General features: G+C 36.6%; 1 protein-coding gene and 1 pseudogene across 1 annotated transcript in view; one reads left to right on the top strand and one right to left on the bottom strand.

Moving 5' to 3' along the window:
- Positions 1-945: 945 nt before the first annotated feature.
- elg1 (enhanced level of genomic instability 1) overlaps positions 946-21072 on the bottom strand; it is a 44517-nt gene continuing 24390 nt past the window's right edge. The window contains exons 3-6 of the mRNA XM_089105853.1: positions 20203-20860; positions 17381-17606; positions 9280-9937; positions 946-1209 (exon numbers count right to left, since the gene is read on the bottom strand). Of these exons, the coding sequence (XP_088961979.1) occupies positions 957-1209; positions 9280-9937; positions 17381-17606; positions 20203-20860 (1795 nt within the window). The 3' untranslated portion in view covers positions 946-956. The remainder of the gene's footprint in view (positions 1210-9279; positions 9938-17380; positions 17607-20202; positions 20861-21072) is intronic.
- Positions 6026-7020, top strand: LOC148939859 (52 kDa repressor of the inhibitor of the protein kinase-like; annotated as a pseudogene).

Below are 21072 nucleotides of genomic sequence, written 5' to 3' on the forward strand. Positions count from 1 at the left end.
AGTTCTTGCTTTCGAGAACACATGCCTCAGAAGAATTCCCGACATCCACTGGAAGCAGAGGATAACTAACCAATCCATCCGTGATAAAATGGGCCAGCCTCTTTAGACAGATGTAACAAGTTCGTCGAACAAGATACCTTGGCCACGTACTACGCATGGACAATCCCCGACAACCGAATCCTAAAACCATCAGGTACAAGCTGCAGAAGCCAGCCCAGAAACTAGGGTTGCCAACTTGCACACTTTTCATGTGAAATGCACTCTTTTACCTCAGAGGGGATGCAGAAGAGTGAAAATTACTATTTTTGGGTGTTATTTTTCATTCGCTTTAAGCCTCAGTAGTTGACGACTTTGTCAAAAATGTATTGAACCCAGGAACAGAGTTGCCAACTTACAACTTTTCGTGTGAAGAGTACTCTTTTTTACCTCAAAGGGGATGTGCAAATTTTTTGACTGGCACTCTTTTTGAGCAAAAATTACTCTATTTTTGGTCTTGATTTGCACTCTTTTTAGACGTGGGCAGTTGGCAACCATGCCAGAAACACCAAGCACCAAACATACTAGACAGATCTGCGTAACCTAAACACCTGAATCCAGCCTCAGTAGAACGATATACTGGCAGCAGCAACTTTGAAGGTTCGACGGCAAGATTTGACGGCTCAACGGCAACTTTGACGGATCTACAACTCTGACGGCAAGATTCATGGCTCCTTCTTGATGCCCAGAGTGCCTCTGAAGGCACAGGCAGATCAAAGGTATGGTCTTTTAACAATGAAGACGCCTAGTTTTATACAGGCAAAATAATCGTGTTGATTTTTTTTTCTTTTTCTCCTTCCGGCCATGGACCCGTTATTTTTTCTAGATTATGTCTTTGTTTTGTCACAAAAATACCATATATACCCAATGGTTTCAGGCAAGAGAGCATAAAATAAAAACTAATTAAATTTATAAAACATTTATTGAAAAACAGTTAATAAAGACTGAATCATTTCCAAAGGAATATCCAAATCTAACGATTTTGCATAATGGTACAATCGCTTACTTCTCCTGGAATTAGAGTCGAGTTTTGCAGTCTCGGCCTGATAGATGGCTCTAACACATGGTAGGTAATCCAGAGCTACAGTATTGCGACTAAGGTAGTTTGTTAATTCCAGTTGATTAACAATCATTTTGTCAGCTGATTGATGCATATCCACCCGGGTCCTGAAACTAGAAAAAGACCAATTAAAAATAGGTTAAATCAGTTGTAAATCAGTTTTATATTCTATATTTCAAAGCCTTAAGAGAACCTCATTTCTACGAGAACAATTTCTCAAGAAATTCGTTTTATATTTATGAACGGCTATGATGCTGAGCTAGCTGCTAGGCTATATCAAAAGCCAACTTTTGGGGTTTCAATTTTTCAGACTCTTATCAAATTATTATACACAGAAAACAGAACCCTAGGCTATATTAATAGCCAACTTTTCGGGTTTGAATTTTTCGGAGAGTCTGTCAATTAATATACAAAGAAAACCGACCGCTAGGCTGTTTCAATAGCCAACTTTTCGGGTTTCAATTTTCCGGAGACTCTATCACTTTAATATAGGCTACAAACAAAACCGACCTTTCTAAAATTTCCAATTTGTGACTGAAACTAACGACAACTTTAATGCCATACGGCATCGTAAAGAATCACCATATCTTGTCCATTATAAACTTCTATAGTTTGTGGGGACAAAATTTGTAGAATTGATTGGGCAGTCCTGCTTTAAGTTGTAGAGATTGGATAAGATATCATAATAAGCTATATAGAATCAAAAGCCGACATCTACTTTCCTGGAACTTTCTCCAGGAAAGTAACGACATCTACTTTCATGAGAAAAAGCATTTAACTTCCCCATTTCGTGCTGGAAATAGAGATATTTAGAGCAGAGTCATCTAAAGTCTCGATAAAAAACTAATGGCAAATCAAATATTTAATTATATCTGGCGCCACGAATTTAGGAATAAAAAAAACATGCTTTTCAGTTGCTGCAATTGCTATACCGTACTACAGCCAAATTACCAAAATCCGCAGCAAAAAAGTGGTTTATTAGCCAGATTACTGAGTTCTACCTTTTCTGAGATCAATTCGATTTAATATAGCCTTAACAAATAAAACAGACATATAATAAGTAAAACAGTTCTGTTTAAAAAAATAAAACAGATCTTTTCAAGTTTCTAATTAGAGACGACAACTTTACAGAACAAGCAGAAAGTGATGACAATATTTCAAAATTCAGTAAAAAAAAAAGCCGAAAAATTATACTCAAGAGAATGTTTATTTTACAAATCTTTAACGAAGAAACTAAGCATATAGAACAAGATAAATACGTTTTAGTGAGTTTAACTAACACATTTATATGTGTTCTAACGTTGCTTCCTCCTTCTCGAAAGCATATCCCAAAATAAGGAATTAAGAATAGGCTGTTTTCAAACAAATCCCGATATATGCTTAAAAAACATGCAACTGCTTTTACTTTCAAAATTTATATTCACTGTGACATACCTTTGAAAAATCCAAATTTGTTAAAATTAAAGTCAAAATAAACAATAACATATCTTTAAATAGGGATTTGGGGGTGTATTAAACTCAAAATAAATAATATAATATCTTTAAATAGGGATTTGGGGGTGTACTCACTAAACGCTTTATACACAAGTTTATAAAATGATCTTACAAATCATATCATAAAACCAGTAAACAATACCACTGAACCTGTTACAGAAAGACCTTTGAGGTTAGCTGCCAAAAAGGCAAGATTAGCAAAGAAAGGGTGTTTTTAATTATGTTTGTTTCACTCAAATGAATTACCGTTTTTCACCTTACTTGATGTACCAGTCTTGGTTAAACTTTTCTGAAGTAAGGATGCTAGGACTGTTTAAAAAAAAAATTAGTTTCGATAGTTGTATTTTAATGTGAGTTTCTCTTATATTTTCATTTGTTTGCTGAGGACAGCCCTTAGATATAGGGTCGAAATATTCATTTAGGATAAAGGTTTCACTGTTTTAAGAAAAAAATTCCCTGTTGTTTGTATTTATGATGGAAAGGCAGTGTGGTCTTCGTCACTATTTAAAAAGTTTTTTTTTTTTTCAAAGTTAGTGTCCTAATTGATAGTTTTGGCCGTTTTATACTTTCATTTAATTTAAGGTAATCATGGAAACTGTTAAACTACTCAAAACACATACGTGACGTAAGTTCATTTTCGTCTACTTCTTCGTAAAGCTGCTTCGGTAGCCACTCGCCCAAGCGTCATATAAAGCACAACAATTTGTTTCTATATCAAAATATAAACTGTTTTTCCAACAAAGAGGAGGTATTAAACAAACGAGAGTCGTGACCTGACTAATATGTCTTTACACAATTCGAAAGAGGAGGTTCGACACTTCAGAATTGTTGATCACGTAAGATTGTGTCATACGCAATTCGTCTGTAGTAGCATCCACCTTGCAAATCCACATCTCCTAAGTAATACTGCTACTCGACAAAACCAGGTAAAATCAACATTTTCGAAAAGTCCACACACCCAAAATTGTTTACTTGCTTAATTAGAGTTAGTTCTTGCACTCTTGGAGGCGTACCAGATAGGAACAGTAGAGCTCCACGTTGGGTAATCTTGGGCCCAAGTCCATAGCTCGTATATAATGGCCATAGGACTTTGACTTTATTTATTCTTCCAAGAATTCAACATCTGTTCAATGGAAAACAAACATATATCCAAAAAAATGCATTTGGTGGGTAATTTTTACATTTGGAGACAAAAACACAAACAAAAAATATTTACTGCTACCATTACTACTAACAACTCACTGCAGCACCAAGCCGCCAGAGGCCAATACAGCTACACACACTTCTCTTCTATCCCAAAATAATCAAAGCCTCCCCCTTTACATACTCCCAAGAAGTCCCAAATCTCAATGTCCTTACTTATGACCTCCTCTCACCTTATTCAAGCGATGATTAGCCGAAAAGGACGATCTTTGGCAACGTTTTATACTTCACCAGCAAAACGTCTCCTAGCCATCTCATCCTTTCTCTCTTTATAGCCCTAAAAATAGCAATACTATGGCCATTTGCCATAATCTAGCACATAATAGTTATGTGTATTTTTATAAACAAATTTGATTTTATAAGCCCTTTACGAACACATTATATGTGTCACATATCATAGTGGTTATAAAATATTCAAGAGCCTGCAAATTCAGACGATTAGCAATTATCTAATACAGTAAATCATTTTGTTAAGTCACAGTACCATTAGAGTATGTAGGCATTGGAAACATATTGTCTTTAATTAGGTTTGTGGTGTAGTAAATCCTACATAGATATTGGTATTTTCCGCCAATAATTTACATCTTATTAAAGGAACAATAATTGTAGGCTTATTTATTCGCAAATTTTTCTCAAAAACGACGCTATAATTTTTTCCGAAAATTGGAATACTGTCATTTTGCGGTATGAAAAAACGACCTAGATAAGCCAAGACTTTGGGAGAATTCGCTTCCCTCTCCCACCCCTCTTAGTATTTTTAATAAACCGTCTACTGATTGAAATTAGAGACTCCTGAAAGTTGAAAGCCTTTAGCATAAGCAGGAATTTCAAAACTCAATTTGTTGGTTGAAAAATCAGTTGTTTCTGAGCTTTTAGAGGAAGGTACTTATGTTTGATTGCTGTGAAGTGAATATCAGATTCTTAATTGAATATCAAGCTTCTCCCCTTCGGATACCAAGCGAAGATTGGTCCCCTGATACTCATTCTTTAATCAACTATGGCTTTCCTATTTTTCATTAAGGAATAAGGCCAATTGACTTCTTGAATAAAAGGTCTATTGACTTAAAATCTATTGACTATTGACAATATGGTTTGTCGAAATGTAGCTGAAAGAAAGCTTAACTGAATCCTCGAACACGGTTAATTAACTTTCTTAAATAGGTCAATTCAAGCACGTACGCAGGGGGGGGGGAGCCTCCGGGCCCGCCCACCCCCGAAATCCCACGATTCTTTTTTATTTTCCCATAATTTTCTGATACTTCTCACCGAATAAAAGATAGTGGCTAATTACTGATCTAGACATAATGTGTTAACCGTTTTCGATGATTTGTCAGCCTGTAATTACCGATTGGGTCACCAGCATAGTATTAATCCATTTCCTGTCCAACTTTTTTAAGCTAACTGTTAGTTTTCAACGATCATCTGTTCGTGGGTGGTCCTTCCCTAGGGGATGAAGCAGTCATTCTTGCAATTAAACCCAGGCTTTTGCTCTTCCAGTTGACAGTCTAAAACCAAGTGTTGCTAAATATAGGACAAGTGTGACATGTCTAAAAAACAACAGAGTGTTCTCCAGCTTTGGGGTAAAAAACGACGGATTAGTGAGGTTTACTTGGAAAAAAGTGGCAATGGTGATCAGCTGAACATTGCAGTTGCGACTGAGCCTTTGACTTCAGCTCAAGAATCAAAACCAAATGCTGAGGTAGTTGCAGACAAACGTGATGAAATAAATATTGACGTTTAACTTGACATTGGAACCTTTTTTGAAAGAAAAGGTTCGGTTTCCGATGAAACAAAGTATAATTTACTGAAAAGGCATTTTGAACTAGACAAGGACTATCCTTTCCGGGTTCATATCACAGGCTCAAAAATAAGCAAGTTTCCAAGTTAGCTGGATGGATAAGTACGCTTGGCTAGAATTTTCTTCAGTGAAAAAAGGGTGTTTCTGCAAATATTGTGCTTTGTTTGCTTGTGATCAAGCCGGAAGGGGGTCTCACCAAAAATTAGGGCAGCTTGTCATAGAGCCTCACGTGAATTGGAAAAACGCCCTGTAAGACCTTTCTAAACATCAGTCAAACTCTTACTATAAAGGAGCAGTTGTTTGGGGGGGAAAGTTTTCTTGCAACAGTGAGCAGGCAAAAGTCCTCTATGGTGGAAGTATTGAATGCTCGGAAAAGAGACGAAATAGAAATTAACAGCAAAAGGCTTCGTTCTATCGTATAAACAATACTGCTGTGTGAATGACAAGGACTTGCAACGGGTGGGGACGAGGATTCGGGGAAATTAACCTTTGTAGAGCCTGTAAAAAACGATGGAAAGTTTTAGGACCGTGCTACGCTATCGGATGAAAGACGATCCAGTAATGAAAGAGGTGTTCGAGAAAAGCGCGGGCAATGCCCAGTATTGCAGCCCCAGAATTCAGAACGAACCAGTTAATATTTGTGGAAAGGTCATTACTGCAAAGATTGTTGGATTAAGTTAAATCGGCTCATTTTTCATCATCCTGGCAGATGAGACAACCGGCATGTCAAGGCAGGAACAGATGGCTCTAGGTCTTCGATTTTTGAACAGCGAAACTTTTCAGATGAGGGAAGGGTTTGTCAAGTTTGCTGTTGCTGAAGACTTGCGAGGTGAAAGCCTCGGTCTATTAATCCGATGTCGAATGGAGAAACTTGGTCTCGATATAAAACTATGCAGGGGACAAGGATATGATGCGGCTGCAAACATGAGTGGGTATTTGTCAGGAGCCCAGGCTTTTATCTCGAACAAATATCCACTCGCCAAGTATTTTCACTGTTTCACCCACTCCTTGAACTTGGTATTGACGGACTCGAGCAATCTTCCTGATATCAACCACTTCGTGATGGTTATTCGTGAAACAGTTAATTTCTTTAACTTCAGTTCCAAGCGACGCGCTGTCTTAAAAACTTACACTGAAGTCAATCGGAAAGGAGGGTGCAAAACTCGATGGGTCGAAAGACACGATGCGATACAAATATCAAAGCAGTTAGTTGTTCCGATCTTTAAGGCCCTAGAAGACATGAAGACAAATGGGGACTCCTTGGCGTCGTCAAAAGCCAGAAGTCTGCTCAATAACATCCTGAGCTTGGACTATATAGTGACCCTTATTGTGATGGATTTTTTTCTTGGGTACACACTGAATTTGTCTAAGCTGCTGCAGTCAGAAAACATCGATATGGCTATGTGCGTTCAGTGTGTCAAAACTGTGAAAGAAATGTTTCAAGATACACAAAATCAGGCGAAAGAGTATTTCGGTAAGCTGTTTTCGGAAGTCACTTGCATATGCCAAGAACTGGAAATCACCATTACCATGCCACGAAAGAGAAATGTTGTCAACATCCCAAATAATATTCCGGCAGAAAAGCATATAGAATTTTACTATCGAGATTCCCTTTTCATCCCATTCGTGGACCAACTTATACAATCACTCGAATCTCGATTCATAAAGCACAAAGTTATTCTGAAAGGCCTCAGCGGAATCCTGCCATCTTTTGTCGTAAAAGAGACTATTGGCGATGTTAAAGAACTTATCAAGTTATATGCCTCAGATCTAACAAGCTCGGAGTCCACTATGAAGGCTGAGTTTCAACTATGGCGGGCTAAGTGGCTGAAAGTAGCTCCAAGTCTTTTTCCAAAGACGGCAGTGCAGAGCCTGGCTGAGTGTGAGCGAGCCATATTTCCCAACGTATATATTTTACTCCGCATTTTCTTCATCATTCATCTTTCTACAGCATGTGTTGAGAGGTTGTTTTTTTCAATAAAAAGGCTAAAAATCTATATCCGCAGCCGAATGGATGAGGGCCAACTAAATGGCTTGGCAGTTTTTAATATCAACGAGATGTTTCTGCATCGGTGGATGAGATCCTGGAAAAGTTTGCTCTTAGCTCTGCTCGTAGGTTGCAATTTGCAATATAGGGCGAGTCTCTATTTCTTGATATATGTGCTTTTGGTTTTTGTAGATGTTACGTAATATAATGTGACTTTTTATCTTATGTTTTGATGGATTTGGCCTCCCCCCCCGAAACAAATTCCTGCGTACGTGCCTGGGTCAATTGGCTCATTTAAATCAAATAACGAACGTAAAAACTGAACTAAATTGTATAAATCAAATTTACATTGAATATGTAAATAATTACTGATGGTATATGTTTCCTCTGAAACGAGCGATTTTGCGACAAGCCTGCAGCTGTAACTTGCAAGATAAAAATCATGGTCAAGAACATATCCAGTATTTTTTTTCGAGGGGGGGGGGGGAGGGGTTAATTTTTTTTAACGCATCAGAAATTTGTTTGTATTTATTTCTGTCCTTAGACAAGGTCCTTCAATATTTGGATTCAGAAGTCTCAGGTCTATCAATTCAAAGAGCCAGAATTGTGATATTCCTTAGACTTTTTTTTTACAGTTAATCTAAACGTGATTAAAAAAATAAGAAAATTGTCAAAATAATAAGAAAAATAATAAAAATAAATAAGAAAAAGAAATAGAAAAGAAATAATAAGAAAAGAAAAATAAGAAAAAGGAATAATAAAAAAAAATAAGAAAAGAAAAATAAGAAAAAGGAATAATAAAAAAAAATAAGAAAAATAAGAAAATTTAATCACTTCAGTGATTTTCAACTAGTTTTGAACATATTTTTAGTCTGAAAAACCCTGTACGCTATATTTGAACAATTAGATGGCGTTTGCTTCCCATATGCGTTTTCAATCTTAATCTCTACCATCTGGGGTAGTCAGTACGTTTTCAGTTCCTCTTATATTTTTCTTGTGCTTTAAATTTTATATTTGCGCTTTATGTGCTTTATATTTTCTTATATTTTTTCTTTTGCTAATTTGTAAGACAAACCGGCTTTTGACATTTTCTTTTCTTTTCTTTTGCTATTTAAGGTATATGTTCCCTTTCAAACAAGCGACTTCGCGACATATGTTCCCTATATGTTCCCTTCGCGACAAGCCTGAAGCTGTAACTTTAACTGAAAGGACAAGGTACTTATATAATTGGATTCATTAGTTTCAGATCTATCCATTAACCAAGTCAGAGTTATAATATTTCTTAAACTGTTTCTTAGCGAAGGATCTAAATTTGTTTTGAAGACAAGAAAATTGTCCCTTCTTTAGTGATTTTTGACCAATTTTCAACATATTTTTAATCAAGAAACCCAGTACACTAAATTTCAAAAACGTATTTGGGTAAATAGATAGACCTAAAACTCAAATATGGAGCGATAGCAAAATTTTGGTTTTTGGTTGATATTCAAAAACCACAAGAAAGCAGAAAAATAATATACCAGAAAAGAAAAAAACGAAAAAAAACAATAAAAAAGGCAGAAAAATTAATAATTTAAAATAATGTAAATAACTTTCACATATAACACAGACCTTAAACAATACTGAATAATGTAAAAAGAACTACAGAAGCCACAAAGAGAAATCTGAAAAATAAACAAAAAAAAAGATATAAAAAAGACATACCTTTCTTCGCTAAGTTTGTTAAAGGAAACAGGTGCACATTTGGAGAAATCACTCTTTTTACTTAATAACAAATTTTTCCCTCGCGCAAAGTCAACAATGTTTTTTAATAATTTGTTTTCTTCAAATCGTTCCTCTGTGTCCCTAAATGGCATGTAATTATCCCCAATTCCACTGACAGGGAATTCTTTCCAAATTGGGAAAATACATTCTTGTTCTTCTATAAAAGGTAAACACAAACTTGATTCATTTTCAAGATATTCTGCTAACTTAGATATTCCTCTCAATTCAACTTTCTTGTTTCTATTGGAAGTATCAGACCCTACTTCACCTAGCATTGGGATTTCCAAAGTATCACAATAAAACAAGTTCCTTTCTTCACAATCATCATCCGTTAAGATCATGAACTCGTCTTCATCTAGCTCAGTAGCTTCTCCATCACTATCATCATTAGTAACAATATTTTTTTCGTTTTTAGCTCTCAATGAAAGTTTAGAAAGGCAATTATCTTCAATAGTAATTAGTTTCTTATCCTGTAGCCAAAATTGAACGTATGCCAGAACAGAACGAAGATCTTTTTTATAAAAATTAACAAGTTCTAACGCAGTGTTGTATGGCATATATGTTCCTTCCAAGAGGCAGACACAAGAGGTGTAAGCAGCTGGAAGAAAAGATTTATATTATTATTGAAGAGGGGGAGGGGGAGTTGCTCCCCATGGAAAAAAAGGAGGACAAAAAACTGTTCTTTTTGGGACCTGGCCCGCTTAGTAATTCTTCCTTTTTTCTCAAATTTATATGAAACCGTAAATTTCACAACTTGCAGCCCTTCCCCCGGGAACTGTGGGGGATTAAGTCCTCCTCAGAGACATAGTTATTGTATTTTTCGACCATGCTGAACAAAATGGCTCTCTCAAAATTTTGATCGGGTGACTTTGGGGAAAAAATGATCGTGGGAGGCGGCCTAGCTGGGGGTGCTACCATTTCATCAAACAAACATTTCAGGGGGGGGGGGGGTTCAAACCCTCTAACCCTCAAATTAACAAGTTCTAATGCAGTGTTGTATGGCATATATGTTCCTTCCATCAGGCAGACACAAGAGGTGTAAGCAGCTGGAAGAGGAAGGTTTATATTATTATTGAAGAGGGGGAGGGGGAGTTGCTCCCCATGGAAAAAAGTAGGACAAAAAATTCTTCTTTTTGGGATCTGGTCCGCCTTTTAATTACTCCCTTTTTTCTCAAATTTATATGAAACCAAGTCAATGTACTGTAAATGAATATATTACAACATCCTAGCACACTAAAAGCGGCTTAACTTGTTACCATCACATACATACCAAAATTCGATATATGCCAGAACAAAACAAAAACTTTTTTTTATAAAGTTTCGCAAGTTGCAATGGAAAATCACAAGGCCGGATGGAGGGGGGGTTTCACCCCCCCCCCCGAAATGTTTGTCTGACTCGTAAAAACGTAATGAAAATGGACATAAACAAATTTTGTATGCGTTTTTTGAGGTAACCCCTCCAAAAAAAAAAATTTGAGTAAAACCCCACCGAAAAAAAAAATCCTGGATACGGCTCTGGAAAATCATATGACATATATGTTCCTCCCATCAGGAAGCCACAAGAGGCATAAGCAACTGGAAGAAAAGGTTTGCATTATTATTGAATGGTTTTGTTAAAGGTTTATTTGGACCTTTTAGTTCACCTCGAAGCGCCCAGTGACACCAACTCACGAAAATTTAGGAGAGGAAGGGAGGGACATTTTTTTTTTGAAGAAGACACGGGACTTTTTTCTTTGTTCAAGGGAATGAGGTGGTATATTTTTTTCAAATATTAAAAAAAGTATTTTCCAAATCAAGGGGGCAATTGACCCCTCCGCTGGAAGCACTTGTATCTATTTCAATGTTTTTCATTACAATACTGAAAAGCGATTCACTTGTTCAACTCTCTTAGCGCCCTGAATCGGCATCCCAAAGGCAAACTATTTACTGTGGTAATTCAACTATTCCATTGAACCTTTGAAATAAAAATTTAATTTTTTAAATAAAATTAAAATAATTACGAATTTTAACATTACAATAATAAAATTATAATATTATATAAAACTATAATAATAAAGATCTTAAAATAAAAATTTTTAATATTATAAATTATACTTCAGTAAATAATTTGGGTACTTTCCCATTATATGGGCCTCTATGGTTAACCGCTGTAGAGTAGGCAATGATAAAACCCGTTTTTGATGTGTTAACCGCTTTAGAGTAGGCAAAATAAAAGTGGTTTTCATTGCGTATACTATATTGGGGTTTAGGGGGGGGGGGAGGGAGGTTGGAAAGGTACCTAGGTTAGGTTACTATTTGATACATGCTATACTTACTCCCCACCCCCCTAATGTGCAAAAATATAGCCCAAATTTGTTTCTAAACTATTATATATTCATCTTATTTTATTTTATTTCATTAGCATTAACCAAACTTGACTTTTTAGAAAGGCCCATATAATGGGAAAGTACCATAATTTGCCTTTGGAATCCCGATTTACGGCACTAGTAGAGTATTGAAAAAGTGAATCGCTTTTCAGTATTATAATGAAAAACATTAAAGTAGATAAAAGTGGTTCCGAGGGAAGGAGGAACATTTGAGCCAATCAGTTTTTCATATAATTTTTCAGCCAATCAAGAAAATTTCGATTGGCTAAAATTAGCCAATCAGAGTTTTTCAAATAATTTTTAGCCAATCAAAAAATTGCAACTGACTCGAATTAGCGCTAGCTAAATCTCGCTGCCGTAGAATCTCATTGATTAAGATTTGAATGACCAAACATTTTCTTCTTCTCACCTTTTTACATTAATCCTCTTTAAGCACTTATTTATCTTCACCTGCTTAAGTCAAGTAAAGTCTTTTTACAAAGGACGGTTAAGTTTGTTTAAGTCAAAGAGAATGACCATAGTTAGCCACTTCACCACTAAAATTATATCAACCGGTTTTAGCTCTTACAATCATGGCTTCCATTACCCCCCATCGTTCAAGGTTTCCACGAATTTCCCAAAAAGAAAATAGGCTTCTTTAAAATCCCTCCAAAACTTAGCTTTCATAAATACGCCAATTATTGACGCTCTTTTTCATTATACGCTAATTTTATTCGTTATTTTACGCTAACGTTATTTTTCGGGGAGATTTCGGAGAGCCCAATTTTTTTGCGGAAATTCGGGGGATTCCTAAAAACTTGTGAGATAGCAAAAAAACTAATTAAAATGCTCTTTGACAAATTCAAGGTCTCTGTAAATGGTCTAAGCTTCGTTTCATTAGTTAATTGCGATGATCTAAAATTGATTAGAAGATTAGCAAAATGCAAATAACTTATAATAGTTAGTGTTTGAATGTTTTATATAAAGCGTATAAAGATTATAAAGAATGAGTAAGTATATTTGCAAGTAATGTTCCCAGATTGCACTATTAAAGGTAAAAAAAAAAAAAAAGATTAAAAGAAAACAGGATCTATATCCCATAATGAGTTTTTAATCTTATATTTGCGAAAAGAAGACTAAAACTGTAAAATATAACTGCTTAAAATATAAACTGTAAAATAACTGTCTAAATACTGTAAGTATTTAGCAAAAATTAGTAAAACCCATATCTACAAATGTACCATAAACATTTTTATTTTTCTAATTGGAATTTCTGAAGACTAAAGATGAAAATAAGGAAATGTTAGTAAAAACGAAAACATGGCGTTTCATAACTATTTATGGTTATGTAATTAAACAATTTGTATGTAATAAAACTTGTCCTAATAAGTCGATCGATTGCTTTGAAATTAAAATTTCTAATATTTAGATGTTTAGAAACAACACACACTATTATCTCCAAACATACCACGAATTATGTATTTTTTTTCTTCTTTTTTTGGAAACAAGAAAAATTTAAATGCCATTTTATATGCCATTTCAGGCAGAGCTTCTATGTCACAACTGCACTATACTTTCAATACCAATTTAACAAAATTCAATTTAAAAAAAAAATTAAAAAAAAGTATAACCTATGACAGTGCACAGTTAAGGGCCGATCAATTGTTTTGACAATAAAACCCAAGAAAAACTTTGCAAACTGAATTAAGTCAGATTATTTGACTGTAAAACCTAATAAAAACCTTACAAATTGGATTTAGTCAAATTATTTCTTAGTCAAATTACTCCCATATTCTAAAGTCCCTAAAAATTCTAAAATTCAATCTTAAATATTCTAGTATAATCGACGCATTATACTCATTTAGAAAAGGAGAACACTTTCTATGTGTTCGTTTCATCCAAAATTATTTCTAAGGTAATACAAATTGAAAAAAAGACACCAACTTCAGCTGGGAGGGAATTTGGTTCCTTGTCTCCGAGTAAATACTCCCTTTAAAAAACGTCTATTTTTAACGTTTTGAAGCACTGCAACGTAAAATTTCCAGCTCCTCCTCTCCAGAAATCCCAGAAGATCCAACCCCTCGGAAATAACTAACAACGTCCTTGAGAGAGGCCACGCACTAGACGGGCAGAAAGTACTAAACCAACGTCTCTTCGACCATAATATAAAACTATTTTATGCCCGTTCTAGTCCTAGTCTTTCTAGTCATTCTACTCCATTCCCGTTCTCTGCCCATTTTGGGCATAAATAATGCCCATTTCTAGTCCTAGTCTAGTAAATTTCCAGCTCCTCACCCCCAGAAACCCCAGATGATCCAGCCCCTCGGAAAATACCTAAGGTCCATGAGGGAGACCACGCACTAGATGGCCAGAAGTACTAAATCAACGCCTCCTCAGCCATACTACATACCTATTTTATGCCCGTTCTACTCCTAGTCTTTCTAGTCATTCTACTCCATTCCCGTTCTCTGCCCATTATTATGCCTATTTTGGGCATAAATAATGCCCATTTCTAGTCCTAGTCTAGTAAATTTCCAGCTCCTCACCCCCAGAAACCCCAGAAGATCCAACCCCTCGGAAATAACTAACAACGTCCTTGAGAGAGGCCACGCACTAGACGGGCAGAAAGTACTAAACCAACGTCTCCTCGACCATAATATAAAACTATTTTATGCCAGTTCTAGTCTTTCTAGTCATTCCACTCCATTCCCGTTCTCTGCCCATTATTATGCCCATTTTGGGCATAAATAATGCCCATTTCTAGTCCTAGTCTAGTAAATTTCCAGCTCCTCACCCCCAGAAACCCCAGATGATCCAGCCCCTCGGAAAATACCTAAGGTCCATGAGGGAGACCACGCACTAGATGGCCAGAAGTACTAAATCAACGCCTCCTCAGCCATACTACATACCTATTTTATGCCCGTTCTAGTCCTAGTCTTTCTAGTCATTCTACTCCATTCCCGTTCTCTGTCTAGTCCTAGTCTAGTAAATTTCCAGCTCCTCACCCCCAGAAACACCAGATGATCCAGCCCCTCGGAAAATACCTAAGGTCCATTAGGGAGACCACGCACTAGATGGCCAGAAGTACTAAATCAACGCCTCCTCAGCCATACTACATACCTATTTTATGCCCGTTCTAGTCCTAGTCTTTCTAGTCATTCTACTCCATTCCCGTTCTCTGCCCATTATTATGCCCATTTTGGGCATAAATAATGCCCATTTCTAGTCCTAGTCTAGTAAATTTCCAGCTCCTCACCCCCAGAAGATCCAACCCCTCGGAAATAACTAACAACGTCCTTGAGAGAGGCCACGCACTAGAGGGGCAGAAAGTACTAAACCAACGTCTCCTCGACCATAATATAAAACTATTTTATGCCCGTTCTAGTCCTAGTCTTTCTAGTCATTCCACTCCATTCCCGTTCTCTGCCCATTATTATGCCCATTTTGGGCATAAATAATGCCCATTTCTAGTCCTAGTCTAGTAAATTTCCAGCTCCTCGCCCCCAGAAACCCCAGATGATCCAGCCCCTCGGAAAATACCTAAGGTCCATAAGGGAGACCACGCACTAGATGGCCAGAAGTACTAAATCAACGCCTCCTCAGCCATACTATATACCTATCTTATGCCCGTTCTAGTCCTAGTCTTTCTAGTCATTCTACTTCATTCCCGTTCTCTGCCCATTATTATGCCCATTTTGGGCATAAATAATGCCCATTTCTAGTCCTAGTCTAGTAAATTTCCAGCTCCTCACCCCCAGAAACCCCAGATGATCCAGCCCCTCGGAAAATACCTAACGACGTCCATGAGGGAGACCACGCACTAGATGGCCAGAAAGTACTAAATCAACGCCTCCTCAGCCATACTACATACCTATTTTATGCCCGTTCTACTCCTAGTCTTTCTAGTCATTCTACTCCATTCCCGTTCTCTGCCCATTATTATGCCCATTTTGGGCATAAATAATGCCCATTTCTAGTCCTAGTCTAGTAAATTTCCAGCTCCTCACCCCCAGAAACCCCAGATGATCCAGCCCCTCGGAAAATACCTAAGGTCCATTAGGGAGACCACGCACTAGATGGCCAGAAGTACTAAATCAACGCCTCCTCAGCCATACTACATACCTATTTTATGCCCGTTCTAGTCCTAGTCTTTCTAGTCATTCTACTCCATTCCCGTTCTCTGTCCATTATTATGCCCATTTTGGGCATAAATAATGCCCATTTATAGTCCTAGTCTAGTAGATTTCCAGCTCCTCACCCCCAGAAACCCCAGAAGATCCAACCCCTCGGAAATAACTAACAACGTCCGTGAGAGAGGCCACGCACTAGACGGGCAGAAAGTACTAAACCAACGTCTCCTCGACCATAATATAAAACTATTTTATGCCCGTTCTAGTCCTAGTCTTTCTAGTCATTCCACTCCATTCCCGTTCTCTGCCCATAATTATGCCCATTTTGGGCATAAATAATGCCCATTTCTAGACCTAGTCTAGGAGATTTCCAGCTCCTCACCCCCAGAAACCCCAGATGATCCAGCCCCTCGGAAAATACCTAAGGTCCATGAGGGAGACCACGCACTAGATGGGCAGAAGTACTAAATCAACTCCTCCTCAGCCATACTACATACCTATTTTATGCCCGTTCTACTCCTAGTCTTTCTAGTCATTCTACTCCATTCCCGTTCTCTGCCCATTATTATGCCCATTTTGGGCATAAATAATGCCCATTTCTAGTCCTAGTCTAGTAAATTTCCAGCTCCTCACCCCCAGAAACCCCAGATGATCCAGCCCCTCGGAAAATACCTAAGGTCCACGAGGGAGACCACGCACTAGATGGCCAGAAGTACTAAATCAACTCCTCCTCAGCCATACTACATACCTATTTTATGCCCGTTCTAGTCCTAGTCTTTCTAGTCATTCTACTCCATTCCCGTTCTCTGCCCATTATTATGCCTATTTTGGGCATAAATAATGCCCATTTCTAGTCCTAGTCTAGTAAATTTCCAGCTCCTCACCCCCAGAACCCCCAGAAGATTCAACCCCTCGGAAATAACTAACAACGTCCGTGAGAGAGACCACGCACTAGAGGGGCAGAAAGTACTAAACCAACGTCTCTTCGACCATAATATAAAACTATTTTATGCCCGTTCTAGTCCTAGTCTTTCTAGTCATTCTACTCCATTCCCGTTCTCTGCCCATTATTTATGCCCATTCTGGGCATAAATAATGCCCATTTCTAGTCCTAGACAGGGGCTTATCGAGAAGACTGATGGTGCTATCAACCAGTTCCCTCAACGCTGGCAGGCCCGTTAAATCATGTAAGTCAATCCCTTGAATAATTTTTTACAAAAGTATCCAGCCAGCTTGATGACTTTAAACAGATAGATAGATAGATAGATAAATTGTATTTCATACAAATATAAACAACACAAATAATTAAATAAAGTCAACAGGGAGCTAAACTCGAAGACTTGTTCACGGAACAACTACATTACAGAATAATGACTTTTTCGCAGAGCAGGATTATAGGTTACAACTAAGCTTAAATAATCCAGCTGTGGTGGGACTTTACCTTTGTCTGTCTATTTCCTATTTTGTTTCCTTTTTCATTTTGTTTTCTATTTTTCTATTTTGTTTCCTATTATTCCCTATTCTGTTTTCTTCCTTTTTTGACAACACAGATATTAGGAAACTTACCAATTTCAAACTCATTCATAGACTTAAATTCAATGAGGTCTACGTTAGTTTTTAAATTGTCCAGAATGGGATCCACTTTCTTGCTGGATGTTGTCATTACTATAGGACATCTTGATGACTTGATTAACGCCTGAAGGGTCTGATAGTAGCCATCTTCATCTTCTTCAAAAACGATATCCACGTCTTCAATTAATACTGCGCATGTCTTTTCCTCTGACTGTGCCATCTAGGGTAAAATATTTGGACCGTTTTAGTAACCTTAATAGAGGTTTAATCCCCCCATAACTGGTGTTAGCAATTGTGTGTTACTTGACAGCAACAGAATTGTTAACGAGCAAAAATTCCTTATTGATCATTTGTGAAAATATTTCAACCAGAAGGGAAGTTTAAAGATGCCACTAGAAATGAAAACAATGGTTTAAAATCTTAGGAACACCAAACTTAAATACACTAAAAAAGGGTAATAATAAACTTCAAACACTAAATTCAGTCACTCTTATTTCTTGAATGAGAAAGGTTGACAGATTTAGTTTACTGTTCACCTCATTTTTCACTCTCCATTTTTTTTTTTTTTTCAATTTCGCGATCAAAATCGATTAACAATTAACGCTTTGAATTCTTGGAGAACTCCACTAATTATTCTAGTAAAAATGTCCCGTCGACTCGCAGAAAGACAAAATCTTAATCCACCAACATAAATTTTTTGAGGTAGGATACAAAAAAAGTTTTTATTATATATTATACTTGTTTTTCCTTGAACTATTGTTTTAAATTTTGGTTTATAAATTTTGGTTTTTACCTGTACGTGTGTCATTTTGAATGCTCAATTCATGTTGAAATTGGAAATTTGTCTCTAATTAATGGTCTTTTTGAAGATACAACGAAAGTCCCAAATTGCAATCTTACAACCAGAATATACCTTAAATTAATTGTAATATTAAGCATGCGACATAAATTAACATATAAAAATTAATTAAAGTTAATAAAGAATAATATAATTAAGATTCATACAATTAAAATTACAAAATAATAAAAAAATTTATACGGTTGTCATTACATCAACTATTCATTACAACTACAGCAACTGCTAACAACTCAGTGCAGCCCCAAGCTGGCTGAGATCAACACAGCTACAAACGCTCGTCCTACCGATTCAGAAGTGATTTTCCTTGTTTTTCAAGGAGGGGGACTGTAATTTCCTTATATAAGGCTTTCGAACATGCTGATTCCAATGGTACACTTTTCATTGTGTTCTGACGTAATTTTTGAGGGGTTTCAGGCTTTTTTCGAAATCACTATAAATTTCTTTTCGCAATAAACTTTTACTTTTAAGAAGAACCAAAATAACAGTTTCTATTCCTGAATCAGTGTCACATGGCGATATTTTTTTCAAAGGGCAGTTTGTTTTTTTTAAATGCCTTTTTTAACTTTTGATTACTATGGGCTGTTGTTTGCTCTTTACTAGGTAGGAGCTGCCGCTGCAACCATGACAATATTCTGAGAAGATATTGTTTAACTTCGATTTGAAGTCGCCTTTTTTAAGAACTTATTTATAACAGACTTAACTTATTTCATTATCCATGTTTTCAAATTTTTCATTAAGACTAACAAGCATAAGGAAATGATCTTCTTTATAATATCATATTAATATTTCTAAAATGTTTTTAATTCTTATTTTAAAGTCTTTACTTATTCATGTAAGAAAAAAGATCTAAATTCTTGGTTCTAGATAACAATTTTACAATTAGGGTTCTATGTTCGACAGTCTTGGTTCTAGAATGCCACCTAACTTTTGTCAAATCTGACAACTACTGAATCATATTCGCTCCGTCACAAGAAAAACCTTTTCAAGTGCCCAAAAATGTTGACAAATCTTGACAATCACCATCTAATGCTACATCGTTGCAGCACAGAGCCTGTCGAATATCACGAGACTTTTGTCGAATCTTGACAATTGCTGCTTAGAACTACGTCGCCAGAGCACAGAGCTTTTCAAATGCTTGTTAAATGTCACAAAGCTATTGTCAAATCTGGACAACCACTGATTAATACTAGCGTCGTCGCAACAAAAAGCTTTTCCAATGTCACAAAACTTTTTTTCAATCTTGGCAATCGGTGACTAATACTACGTCGGCGCAGCACAGATCTTGTCAAATTCAAAATTATCACAAAACTTTAGTCAAATCCTGACAATCGCTAACTATTACTACCGTCATCGCAACAAAAGTTTATCAAATGTCACGAAATTTTCGTCAAATTTTGAATTTAAGATTGCTGACTAATATTTCGTCGGCACAGCACAGACCTTTTCAAATGTCACAAAGGTTTTGTCAAATTATTGACGATTGCAGACGAATACTACCCCGTCGCAACACAAAGCCACCACAACACAGCAATTTTTCAATTTTATTTATCTCGTTTTTTGGGCTTATTGATTTATTAGGAGGGTTTCCTCCCGTACAAATTTAAAGAACAGTTAAAGCACGTCAGGAACTTGGCTATAGTTAGCTCAAGTGTCACCACTTCTCAAGGGAGAAGGTCTTCCAACGTATAGGTATAAACTTCGGTCCACAGTGTTTCCAGGAATGGGCTTATCCACTATGCAGCTACAAGGATTGTAGCATGACAAAATTAAACTAAATTTAATAATTTTACAAAAATACTATTAGATTTAAAAATAATTTATTGTTAATTGTTGCTCCAAAAGCCCTATATTATATTCACAATTCAGTCACAGTCGACAATTTCAATTAATCAATATTTCAACATCAATATCAACCACAAAATCTCAATAACAATCTAATTAAACAATTCAACAATACCTGATTTGCCTGCATTGCTTCCTGTAGGGCCAACTGCAAGTTTTTCCCACTCCTTTTTATTGAAGTTTTTATCCCCACAAAATACCATCCAAGCGACTCTGCCACTGCATAAACACCTGTCGTCTTCCCAGAACTACAGCAACCACTAATTAAAACAGTACCATGCCCAATTTCCTCACAGTCATCACTGTCACTGCTCACTCTTCTTCTTCTCTTAGCAGCTGATTTCCATTCCTTTCCCCATTCATATAATTTTTCAACAGGCTTCCTATTTATGATAATATCGCGTATTTTTCGCGATTGATATTTTTCAGGCCAAGGTAAGTCCTCGCTTGCACGATTTTTCGATAACCTGTATAACAACTGATAAAACGGTATGTCTACATGAGACCGAAACTCTGACACAAATTTCCGAATAACCGCCCAGTTAATTGATTTTGGCTTATATACTGTCTTTTTTCTCGGAGTTCGAGGTTTACAACATACTCTTAATTGTTCGTCAAAGCATGTTCTTGATCCAACTTCAGATATGTTGCCAACTAAGCTTCTTTGAGTAAGGGGCATTGATGTGGATTGCTTTATCCAAGACAAGTCTGTACTACCCAACTGCTGGACATGAGATATTCTGGGCACATATTGATATTCAATATTTTCCAACCTAAAAAATTGAAGGAAGATTGTATTAAAAAAAAACAACCTCAAAGTTCACACCAAATGTTGGCTGCACTAATTCAAAAGTTCAACAAGGAAATCTACTCCATCGTTAAGCTCTCACCCAAGGCCTGTACCCAGGATTTTTTTTCGAAGGGTGTTTTACTCAAAAAAATATTGGGGGGGGGGGGGGTACACAAAAAAAATCAAGAAGCACAT

This window comes from Artemia sp. Qi Xiang Cuo, chromosome 20 (genome assembly GCF_049724085.1).
Source record: "Artemia sp. Qi Xiang Cuo chromosome 20, ASM4972408v1, whole genome shotgun sequence".
Classification (NCBI taxonomy): domain Eukaryota; kingdom Metazoa; phylum Arthropoda; class Branchiopoda; order Anostraca; family Artemiidae; genus Artemia; species Artemia sp. Qi Xiang Cuo.